Source organism: Centruroides vittatus, unplaced genomic scaffold (assembly GCF_030686945.1).
Source record: "Centruroides vittatus isolate TY-2023 unplaced genomic scaffold, ASM3068694v2 contig_717, whole genome shotgun sequence".
NCBI classification, from domain to species: Eukaryota; Metazoa; Arthropoda; class Arachnida; order Scorpiones; family Buthidae; genus Centruroides; species Centruroides vittatus.
This window is the reverse complement of record NW_027122456.1, coordinates 1,285,867-1,298,913: the sequence shown is the minus strand read 5'-3', so window position 1 is coordinate 1,298,913 and position 13,047 is coordinate 1,285,867. Positions and strand designations below refer to the sequence as shown.

Here is a 13,047-nt window from a genome sequence, read left to right as displayed (position 1 = left end):
TAATTTTATAGTTAAAATACTTTTTAATGTGATAATGTTTTTGATTTTATAATTAGGTTCCTCCTCGAGCGATAGATTTAGTCTAGGAAGCACTTATGACAGTGGAAATCATTCGGACTCCTGCGAAGAAGTAAATCGTTCAAAGGTAATAAAGTAATAAAAGATGTAAATTTGGAGATTTCGTCTTCATGATGTTGTATAGATTTTTTTTTTTTTTTTGAAAGTTTAACTATTATAATAAACAAATCCATTTATTTCTAACAACTTTTTAAATTATTTTTATTATTTTTTACTATTTTTAATGAAAAGTTATCTAATAATTCCTGAATTTTTTATGAATAACCTTATCAGTAAGTTTTTATAAGACTAGATCTTACAGTGCTGTTGGCATATACTAAAATAAGATTTCCTTCATATTAGTATAAAAGTTTACAGTTTTATTATAGAAATAATTATTTATTTCTTTACTTCTTGTACACAAATACATTTGATAGAAATATTTTGCGTTGTAAATTTTATTGTTTGAATGACGAAATACTAATTGTTAAAGAATTATATTTACATTTTAGCATGTTGTCAGTCAAGTCTAAAGGTGCTCAATGTTGTCATGTCTGTATACCATTGCATGCAATAGTACAGTATATAATGAATGGAAGAATAGTGATATTTATAATAAGAATATGAGAATTTAATAATTTTGTTGAAGAAAATTAAATATCATTAGGATTTTTAAATGATGAAATTTCAAATTACAAAAATAACTCAATAATTTATTTAGAACTTGTAATCTATCATTTAGGATTCTATGATGGGAAAAGATTTACAAAATAGTGGTGTATGTAATAAATCACTGTCCGAAAGGCCTCCTGCTCCTCCTCCCCGACCGTCCATCTCTCTTCCGATTGCTAGAAAGAAACCGAATTTGAAGCACACGTACTATGTTTTCCCTCCAGTGCCTACAAAGGATAAAATGGAATCGGTTTCACCTGATTACGTTCAACCAGATATGGACTGTTATCTTCCTGCCAGTAAAATTGATGCTACTATAAATAAAATATCAGGTAAAATTTTAACTATTGTCATTAAAATATTTATAGAAACTAAAATATCAGTAGTATAGTCCATAGAAAATAATTGATCATTTTTAAGTAGAGAAAATTATTTTAGAACATTTTATTGTTCGGTCTTTGGCTATACTGTAAAAATTTAACAGGTCATCTAAAATAAAGGTATACAGATGCCCGTAGCAAGCTATGACCTAATGGTATAAATACAGGTCTAATGGAAAGTGCTAACTGACCAGCATTTGCAGCTTTTTCCTGATTGAACCCTATGTTCCCTAAATTTCACCACATTACATGCCTCGCATATGTTCTGTACAGGATATGTGAATCTATATAAATAGAATACAGCAAGGCAAACAATGAAAAAATCCTATTAAAAGTCCCTAGCTACGTTGTTGTATGTCAAGAAACAACTTCACTTCCTCTTTTTCCTTTTACGCTTATTATAAGATAGTCCAGAACAGGACCAACTGTGCTGTTTCTTAGTGAGAATTTTATCAAGATGAAGGATTACTCAATGCTCTCGAAGCTATGTTAAAGGGTAAAAACTAATAGAAGATCCAGATCTGAAAAGGGAAGTGTGTGAAATTCATACTTTTAAATTTTTATGCCTAGTAGTGGCATAGCAAACCTATAATAAAAAGGTTTAACAAAACAAAAACAATGGGTTTCTGTAACAGAAACTAGACACAACAACAAAGGAACCTTAAACTATTTCTGGTAAGCATTTAATATCAGAAAATTCTAATTAATGTTTTCAATCTGTATAGGAGATCTTCATATCGGTGTCTCAAAATTGAATGCAAGAAAAGGAACAATAACATATTTTAAAATTCAAATAAAAAATTGTTTACTTTAAATGCTTACCAGAAATAGTTTAAGGTTCCTCTGTGGTTGTGTCTAGTTTCTATTACAGAAACCCGGATGTTAAAAATTTTGTTACCGCCAATGATTCAGAAGTTTGAATCAAAACAAAATTTGTGCCGTTGGTGTTGGTGGATGTGGAGTAAACATTTCCCTTGTACATAGAAATTCTTACTTATTAGAAGACAAAAGTATTTTATTTAAAAATATTGAAGTGTTCAATATAGTAAAATATAAGCAATTTTAATGCAAAATTTTGGTGACAAAACTTTACTCACTATGCAGTTTTACTGTAAATAAGTAAATGTGATACAAGTTAACACATTTGTGCATGTATAAGCTGCACCCCATTTCTGAAACAGTATACTTGGAAAAAAATAAAAATCTCAAAATTTCATTGAGGGTGAGAGTAGAGATGTGGATATACAGAAATATGGTGACATTGCAAATTCAAAAGGAATGAAGTGATGGTTAATGCTTATTGTTAAGTGCCTGTTCAGTGCATGTTAAACATGGGTAGTGAGAGTGAGTTACACAGTGAAGTTTAAATTACAAATGGTGCATTATGCAGAAGAAAATGTAAATTGAGAACCAGGAAGAAAGTTTTATGCCAACAAAAAAAAAACTGTGCAGCAATGATTCAAACAAAGGACACTCTTGAAAAAACATTACAAAATCAGCCATCTTTTGCAGAAAGATAGCAAAATATCCCAAGCTGGAAGCAAATCTGTTGAGATATATCCATGAAATTTGGGCAAGTGAATTTTTTATGTCTGTTGAAATGATTCGGTTCGAAGCTCAAAGAATTGCCCAAAATATGAAAATTCCTGAAAATGAACATAAAGGAAGTTACGGTTGGGCAAGACATTTCATGGCATGACATGAGCTCACGATTCAGCATCAAATTTCAGTGGCTTCCTGATACCTACCAAATTTAAAATAGCTTTAAAATTATTCATTATCTCAAGTATAGGCCAAGCCATAATTTTAATAAAAAAAATTTAAGATAAAAAAGTGCAGCCTGTGCATACATAAATATGGTATTACTCTAATTTCATCCTCATTTCCCCTATTTTATGAAATTGTACACTTCTTTAAAAAGATTTTACCTAAGAAATCCTAACTTAAGTTGTATTGTTGTATTGTCTAGCACGAATGGTATCAACTAGCTGTTTAAATATATCATGACATTATCAGCTTTCTATAAAAAATTTTATTGTTAAAATATATAAAAATATACTTTGATATATTAATAATTTCCTTGATTAATCTGACTATTATACTAGAATTTCAATTTACATAAATCACTGTTTATTGTAACATAATGAGCAAATTTTGTCAATATTTTACTCTGCTTTTTTTAGTTATGCAATCCTAAACTCTTCAATATCTATTAAAACTATTTAAGAAGTTTAAGTATAATCTATCTTGAAAATAAAGCATAAAACTTCAGACTTTTCTGCCTGATATACAGAAAATAAATACTTTGTATGCCATTTGAGTGTAATATTTCACTTAAAAAATCTTTATTCAACATTAAAATATTTTAAAATACAAAGTTTCTCATTTAGTGAATTGAAGTTTCCAACTTGGAGTCTCTTTAATAGATTATTATATTTTAAAAGTTACATATAACTTTACACGTTGAAGTGCTAAGTGAATAAGTTATAAGTAGTCCCAGATTTTCCGGATTTATTCAAGAATCCAAGGAGAGTTCTGAAAATAACACATTTTTTGAACCAAAATCAATAAATCAAGCATTTTTCCTAGGAAAGAAAAATGCTTGATTTATTGATGTGGTCCTTGATGCCATTGTAGGAACCAAAAAACTATTTTTCGGATTACGGAACAAAAACAGCGACACCTTCGAACGTTCTTTTGTAAACAATGTTATCAGGTTGAATTACTTTACGCCACATTCAGATTTTTTTTTTTAATTGACGAAAATGAAAATTGTTAGCATCTTGACTATCTTTTGAGCTAATGCTAGAGTTATTCAGGAATGTGTAATGCTGTTGTATAATTAAAGTTATGTCGTGCGTACAGAAGACTGTTCTGTTTGTAAGCATGATGAGAACTTTTTATATAGTCTTATTCACATAACCTGCCTTGAATCATGCTTTACATCAGGGATGGGCAACCTTTTTCTACGTAAGGGCCGCATTTCAAAACTTTTGAACTGACGCGGGCCGCACAAGAGGGGGGGAACTGTCGGTAAATCACAATTCTTTATTCATATATAATTATAAATTAGCATATCTATACTTAATATAGCTTCTGGCACTGATCTAAACGTAATACTCGTATATCGGAAATATTTGGTTAAATATCAGTCACTGCTAGTTTTAAATTAGTTTCGATGTATCTGTTAGCCGGTTTCTTGTTTTAATTTTTACTAAATTCATTGCGAAAAAACTTTTCACAAATATAAGTTGTAGAAAATAACGTTTGAATTTTTGTCGAATATCTCATTAAGCTGGGAAATTGATATATTTATTCACGTTTTATGCCACGCGGGCCGCAAAAAATATTACTGCGGGCCGCATGCGGCCCGAGGGCCGCGGGTTGCCCATCCCTGCTTTACATCATCTTTACGTTGAATCACACTTTACATCTTTAAAATGTAAATGCCCTCATTTGTTCTGGCAAGAAACTACTTGCAAAGACACAATGCGAACTGCTATGCATGAGCGTCTGCCAGATACTCCTTTGCCACCCTCTCCCATAGTCACAATATGGGGCATATGAATCAGAAAGCTCTCATTGTGGATGTTAATGAAGCTTTGGAGAATCCACATTTAATCGCTTCTCTAGTTTACATCCATGCCCATTTTTCTGGATATCATTGAAGTATTAGAGGCAAGAGGGTTGACTTAAAGAATCTCTAAAAATTTTTCAAACAGTAGAGGATTCTATACATAACCTTCCTGGTTTATGTGAAGGCAAACTTCGCAGGAAGCTGGCGACACTTTTGGAGAAAACAGTGGTTTTTCTGTGCTTTGCTAAATTAATAGCTGTCCCATTGGAGATCTCTGAGGATGTAGGGCTTGCCAATGTACCTTTGCTGAAATACTATCCTGTGACTACGTTTGAGGCTGAGAGAACTTTTTCATTGTATAAAAACATTCTCACTGACCGTTGACACAGTCTGACAGAAGAAAATATTAATAGATTTCTTGTATGTGCATGGTCATATTCAAACAGTTTATAATATTGTATACTGCATTAATTAATAAACAGATAACTGAAGAAAATGTAATAATTTTGTTTTATTTATATTATTTTTTTGTTTCAAACATAAATCCGAAAACAATCTTCTCAATCCGATTTTGGATCCGAAACTCCACTTTTGTCGATCCGGAAAATCTGGGACTTAGTTATAAGTAATATCAGTTAATTATATTTAATTTATTAGATTGATAGTGAATAATTATCGATTAATTTAACACTGGTTCAAAATTATATAAATAATGTTATAAATTTATCATATTCTGTTATTATAAAAGTTGTTTTGAAATTTTTGTGTAGGTAAACAGCTTCCTGCAACACCAAAGAAACCATCAAAAAGTATTTTCAATATAGAATCTAATCAACGAGATAGATCGTTGAACAAAGTCCTACCTACTGTATACAAAAGACAGAATGGTAGTTCATCTTCTCAGTCTGCTACAGTGCATGAACAAGATGAATGCCATTATTATGATATACCTGCAGTACCGGTACCAGTCGAGAAGAGTAATGCCAAAGATAATTATCATCTACAGAACGAAGATTCAAATTATGACATTCCTAAATCTTTGTCTAAAATGAATCAGCACAGAAGGCGGAGTTCTTCCAACGAGCCAACTTACATAGAAGTATTCGTGTCGGGCGACGATCATCTCGTCAACAATGGAAATTTAGATTACGACATTCCCAAGCCCTTCTGTTGCGAGAGGAATTTCAAAAGTAATTCTTTACCTCGACAAACCAATACATATGCAGGAATAATTAACCAAAAGGAAAAAAGTGCACCCAATTATTATAACGTTTTGCCCGTAAACGACGAGCAGTTCGAGAGCATCCCAGACGAACTTCCTCCGCCGCCACCTTCGGACGAGGACAATGCATATAACGTAATGGTGCCAATATCGTCACCAAATTCCGAGAGACATTTACAAGTAACGTCTTTGCCATCTAGAACTCAATTCGATATTAAAAGTAAATAATACAAACAATAGGGAAAATTTATGTAATATACATAATTAGTTTAAATTAATATTTAGTCAATAGCAATGTTATAAACAGTGATACTGACTATCCAAGGCCCATTTTGTACCGTTCAGAGTTCATTTTCAGAATATTTTATTATAATTATCATCTCATGTTACAGTATAACCATTTTAAAAAATATCTTGAATAATTATGAGATTAAAAAAGTAAGATAAAATACTGAGCTTTAATTAAAATATAAATAACTTTTAAAGGTAAAAATTATTTATATATTAACATAAAATCCATTAAGCATAATTTAAGCTTAATTTGAGAAAATACTACATTTCAAATGTTTATTTTTAATAAATTTTTCAGAACGTTGCTGTGTTTCATACATAACGAATCCTGTTATTTTAGATTCCATTTTTAAATTACCAAAATCTGTTATGGTAAGTTAAATATAATAGTTAAAGTACTTAGATCAAAGGATTAACATTTACAAATAATAATTTTTGTAAGTAATTTGTAATATTATTTAATGTTATATGCAAAAGAAACATTATCTATTGTAAACATTACTGTATGTTTTGAATAAATGTTACAATATAAAAACAATATTTTTGTTGCAGATGTGACTTGTTACTTATCGGGTTCAGAAAGTTACACGTAACGAAACTTGATCTATTTTAAATCCCTTTCAAACTCCGAATCCTTGTCGATGACACCAAAACTGCACAAACCACTTTTCAATTCTAACTCTCGATTCTACAAGTATTAAGATGATTGTTAACTGTGCCCGTCATAGATTCAACCAGGGCTACAATGGTGCAACCGAGTGGCGAGGAGCACAACCCAATAGATCTGGGACAGTACACTTGTAAATTTTTCTAATTTACCCAAACTGTAGAGTAGCAGGTGTCTTTATTGATTTCACTATCTAATCTTGTTTAAAATATTGGTTGATGTAAAATGTATGTTTTGTGACACAGCTAAAGATTTATAATTTTAATACATTTTGTTGATGACAGTCTAAAGTGGCAAGAGCATCGGCCAAAGTCGGCACCAAAATATAAACCTAGAATCTTAACCCTGCGGCTCACAGGGATGTCAGAGAAACAAGCAGGAAGAGAGACAGACCCAACAAGAGGCAGAAAGAAAGATTTGCCCTTGTTTATAACAGCTCCAGAGGCCTGAGAGTATCTGTCAAAGTGGCCAAAAATTCTGGAGATTGCCCAGTTGTCCTTCACAAAAAGAGTGGCATCAACTGCGTGGGCCACAAACTTATAGTAGTCTGATTTAAAGTACCCAGGCATAGGGTAGCCTGAGATACTAAAGTCCCTTTGTATTTCACCCAAGAGGGTGTTGATACTTAAGGAGAAAAGAAACATAGACAAAGGACATCACTGCCTGTAGCCCTTACCAAGCGGGAAGGGGTCAGAGAGATGGCCATTAATACTAATGTGGCAATGAACCTTAGAATACATAATTTTGATAGCCGATAGTACCTTGTCGGGTACACCATTAATTTTTTAGTACATGCCAAAGAAAGCCTTGTTCAACACGGTCAAATGCTTTCAATTGGTCAATCGAAAGCAAAGCTAATGGCCATTTCTTATTCGAGCAATACTCACTAAGTAACCTAATAAAGCTTAGATTATCTAAAATACACCTATTGGGAATACTTCCTGTTTGGGTACTAACAATACATGGGGCCAGGGTGGAACCAATTTTGTTGTAAATAACACGCGCGTAGATCTTATAGTCTACGTTGGTAAGCGTTAAAGGCCAAAAGTCGCGGACGGTAGTCAGTTGTCTGACTTGGGCAGAATTGAGAGCTGACTCAAGTTAAATTTTGATATACTAGGGTCATTGGGAGACAGAGACTTATAAACCAATGGGAGAAGGGAGGACAATTTATCAGAAAAGACTCTATAAAACTCAGCTGGCAAGCAATCAGGTCCGGAAGATCTGCCTGCATGCATTGCAGAAATTGCAGATTTCACTGAATCCTAAGAAAACAGATCCGGAAAAGGATGAAGGTAAGCAGTAGGGACTGCTCTGGTCATGTCTTCCCATTGGGATGAGTGGACATGATCAGAGGCGAAAAACTGGAAAAATGCCGAAAGAACGCCTGGGTAATTTCTCGGTCATCTGTAGTTAAAGTGCCATCGTGCTTTAGAATAGAGAGAACGTTAGATTTGGATTTATCATTGCGATAACTGAAAAAATTCGAGTCGAAGCGCCTCAGGATGTTAAGACAAGAGATATTACACCCTTCATAAGCATGTTCAAATCTACTAGTTAAAAGGGCTGAGATACTGGCCGAAGCCTGCTTGACAAGACCTTTGATATACCCAAAGTTGTCCTTACTGCAGCGACAGTCAGACAAGAGGCGTTGAAGAAGCCGCAAGCGGTAATGCCTCTTGCGGCGAAGGCGCCTATCGGTTGAGCGGGCAAGGTGGAGAATCTCCCCCTTAACCTGACACCAATCCTCTAGGCTGACAGTGGATAGCGATAGCGTGCTGGTTAGTAGTGTGTCCACTTGGGACAGAAAATCCTCATCCCTAAGAATATCAGGGGTGAGGCGGAAACGGTTACGTTTTGAAGAACAGGATAGATTAAAATTTGCCATCACCAGGGAATGGTCCGAGAACCAAGTACCCTGGAAATGGAGAGGGATGACGGAAAAGTCATCCCTCTCCATTTCCAGGGTATTTGTTCTTGGAAGCAGAAGATGGGATGTTAGAGTACATCCTATCCAACCTTGCTTGATGGAGCCATTGCCATTACACCAAGTAAAGATAGACTAGCCAGACAAAACGGCAAGCTGCACATCCTTAAGGGCAAAATTACACAAGAGGTCTTCTAGCTTATTTCTAGAACTATCAGGGTACCAGCTACCTCCTTCCTTATCATCAGGACGGAGGATCACATTCCAATCACCAACGACAAATATGTCCCTATTGGTAGCCAAATAGCTACCAAGAATTTGGAAAAAGTCAGAACGTAAGCTAGGCCTTGTAGGGCCACAAATACAAACAACCCTAGCAGTTTTTTTATGTTTTTGTTTTTAACGATATCCAAACAAGCTATACGTCCATCACTGTCCTTGGCGAACTGTTGGACTGTGATACTGGAGGAGACAAGGAGTGCAACTCCTCCACTCCTACCCCTGGAGAAACTATAATAACTATTATAGCCCCTAATTTTAGGTCTAAAGGCCCTAACTCTTTGCATGTTCTCAAAATACGTCTCCTGCAATGCTAGTATGTCTAGCTGAAGGGAGGGCAAAAGGAAAGCAACAAAAAGTTGGCGGGGAATGAACTGAAGTCCATTACAATTAAGGGATGCTAGAGGTATTTTGAATGACATGTTCTAGTTGGGGGTTAGTATGCCTCCGTGCTAGGATCAGAGGACAAGCCAGCCCTGGCCTTTTTTTTCTATCCCAATCAGAGACAACAGATGGAACGAAGAATTTATTGTACAGCGGTTTGACCAAGCCTTCCTTAAATACCCGTTTACGAGAGCAACAGGCGGATAACCGACACAGGAGACGGACCACAGCGCTTGCCACGTATGCGTCAGATCCCGAGGTCGAGGCACGATTTGAGAAAGCTACTGTTATCGTCAACACACCCCACCAGGAACATCTCAGATGGGTAGAGGCTACGGCATCTACAACGCCAGTTGGGTAGGGTAGACACATGCATCAACCGGAAGGAGGAGCTAACTCTATCTCTGGTCTGGCAATCCCTGTTGGATGGCAACGTGAAACTACATCCTCCAGCGCACGACTGCGCATGTCGGGAAAGACCCACCTCGTCGGAATGACACCTGAACCCACCTGATCGTTTCTGTGATGAAAGTTGTTTCTACAACAACTTTCATCATCTTCTTCTATGTAGCTTCTCTGAGCCGGAAGTTGCTAACAATCGATCTCCAGTCCTCCCGATCTCTTGCAGCGCCAATTAGTTGATTCTTATTAATATATAATTAATATATTTAATATATTAATATATACATACATATTAATAAAAATGCCTTAACATTTTATGTATTTTTATGTATAAAATAATAACAGATAAACAATCTACATCAACGTCACATCATTTTCTCACGCTACAGGTATTAAGTTTACAGAACAATTATATAAATATGGTCATTCTTAAACATTGCTATTTTTGTTATTTATTGTTATTTTGACCATTGTAAACAAGTTACTCTTCTGAATGCTTCTCATATAACTGATAATTTTATCTGAAAGTAAGCTATTTATCTTAATTAACAAACTAATTATATTACAATTAGCCTATTTTTAATTTAACCATTCATCTTCTTATTTAACATTAAGGAACATGAGCAAAAAAAGCAACAGTCTCCAACCCTCAACAACTAGACAGGGTTTAGACCCGGAACAGGCACTTTGCTGTGAGAATTTTATCAGAAAGAGCCATAGAAATGCAAAGGAAGTTGTACATTGGTTTCGTCGACTACGAAAAAGCTTTTGACAAAGTACAACACCCACGTTAAAGAGAGTCAATCTAGACACAAATGACTACAAACTGATCGGCAACCTATACTGGGACCAGACTGCCACAGTTAGGCTGGACGACATAGAAACAGCACCGTGCCAGATAGAAAAAGAAGTTAGACAAGGATGTTTATTGTCACCCACACTTTTAAGAAGAACAAAGACAAATAACACAGGAATGTTTCTGCGAAGATGTGGGGATCAGGGTCGGAAGAGTGAACATCAATAACATCTGGTATGCCGACGATTTCGCATGCATTGCCACATCCGCGACAGAGCTCCAACAGATGCTAGATTTACTCCAAGCAGGCAGTGCGAAATATGGCATGCATATCAACGGAAAAAAGATGAAATTGATGAAAATTAGTAAAGACTTTGCAGCGGACAATTCCCAAATCTTTGTAGACGGTACTTTACTGGAAGAAGTAGCCGAATTCAAATATCTTGGAGTCGTTATAACAAGAGATGGTAGATGTGACAAGGAAATCCGAACACGAATCCAAATGGCGAAATCAGTCTTCTCTAATCTCCAGCGAACACTTACAGATAAGAAACTAAGCCTGGAGATAAAGCTTAAAGGGCTACGCTGCTACGTATGGTCTGTCTTGCTGTACGGGTGCGAGACGTGGACCCTGACTGTGGTACTGAGGTACCGTGGCCATGCCATCCGGGCCACCAACTCACTGCTTCACTGCCCGTCATACTGCAGGGCAGGATCCAAGGAACCCATTCCCGAGAAAGACAGCGGAGGACCTACTTACAAGATATAGCGGAGTGGACTTAAATTAATAAATAAGTCGACTCCCCCTCCTGAAAAAAATTAGTTCGCACCACACGTGCGGAGTGAATTCATTTTTTCGGGAGGGGGTGACGACTTATCAGAGTGTGGACCGCAAAAGTATGTCGACTTATCCGGTAGTGACGAGTTAAAAGGTGTCGAGCAGTGGCGTGCCGTGACATTTGATGATAGGGAAGCTGTGTTTCTGTAAGAAGCCGACTTCCACAGGCAATCAGTTAATTGCGCCAGTGATGGCCTAGGGTCCATTCATACGTGCGTGGTGGCGGAAGAGACGTACCTGACAAAAACCGACAAAAAAGAAACATAAAATAAACATATACTATGTACAAAATAGTTTGCTTTAGGACAATCAGCCGTTCGGACATCCTGGACGTCGATGCGGTTCTTCGATGGTCGATTGAAGGTGGCCTCGGGACAGTGGCGTTGACGAGTCTGTAGGGCACCGGGAGACTTCCTCCGTTGGCGTCGGGGGACACGATCTAAGTCCGAAGTGGCACGGGTTACAGGTTGGCACAATAGACGAGAAATTGTTTTTTTTTTTTTTTTTTGTCCGCTTCCAATGACGGCACGCCACTGTAAGAGTTGAAATTTGGTACACAGTTAGGATACATCATAAGAATGTACACTAAGAAGGGATTTTTCGAAATTCCTCTCACGGGGGGAAGAGCGAGAGGGTTAATTCGTCGTTATTATTACTTTCCCGGCTGTTATACAGTATAGGTCGGTCAAAAAATGATTTTCTCAGATTTTTACTCTTTTGGACTCGGGAAGACTCGAAACGTAGAGAAGTGCAAACGGATGTTAGAATGTGTACCAACCGATTTAGTTCAAGCATTTTCAAGCTTAATAACTCCTGTGTTAACACATCCGACTCCGATTCAAAATCGTGCCTCCCATACGGTCTAACATTCGTACATACAGAAAAAGAAAAAAACCGAATCTTTCGCGTATCTCGACATTTCGAGGTGCCCTGACTCCAGAAATGCAAAAATTTCGGGTGGGATCATTTTTTGACCGATCGCTATGCTTTTCCTCTGTTATATATAACAACAGAAAAGTAAAAATTATCGTATTGACTCATTACTTAGAGGAATATTTTAACTTTGGAATAAAAAACGTTTCTACGTTCTATCTTTATTAGAACTATATTTATTAATGCTAATATTCTGAGGTCACGTAATTCCCCAGGAATTTTTCGGGGGGTGGTCCGTCCGGATACGTCGGTCCCCGTCCCTCACCACCCGGTCGCCCCATTGTGGGCCTGGCCGAACCCATAATGGGCTTGCTATAACAGGCCCTCTTAGTGCCCACAGGGCGGAAAGAGTTACCAAAAAAAAAAAAAAAAAAAAAAAAGAGGTCACGTAATGACGTCATAATTTTCGGGCCTACTTTGTTAACAAGTCCGCCCCTGCTCGGAGTCGGAGTCGTAGTCGTGTAAAAATCTACCAACTCCATAGTCCTGGTATATTCTCCATTTTGATTGAAAAAATTCTTCCTCTCTTACAAAACGTTTAAGAAATACTACTTTGATTTTTTTTTTGTTTTTCTAAATTGTCTTCTCTGTTAGCACTAAGAGGATATATTTTTGACTCTAT

The 13,047-nt window shown here is 36.2% G+C and overlaps 1 protein-coding gene across 6 annotated transcripts in view; it reads left to right on the top strand.

The window, feature by feature from the left end:
• The window catches only part of stumps (DBB domain-containing protein stumps), a 53,520-nt gene extending 47,165 nt beyond the window's left edge, over positions 1-6,355 (top strand). For 5 of the 6 annotated variants that reach the window (XM_067276835.1, XM_067276833.1, XM_067276832.1 and 2 more), the window contains exons 12-14: positions 57-145; positions 800-1,061; positions 5,457-6,355. In XM_067276835.1, the coding sequence (XP_067132936.1) occupies positions 57-145; positions 800-1,061; positions 5,457-6,136 (1,031 nt within the window). In that variant the 3' untranslated portion in view covers positions 6,137-6,355. The remainder of the gene's footprint in view (positions 1-56; positions 146-799; positions 1,062-5,456) is intronic. The other variant, XM_067276837.1, reaches the window with a different exon arrangement.
• The last annotated feature ends 6,692 nt before the right edge of the window (positions 6,356-13,047 follow it).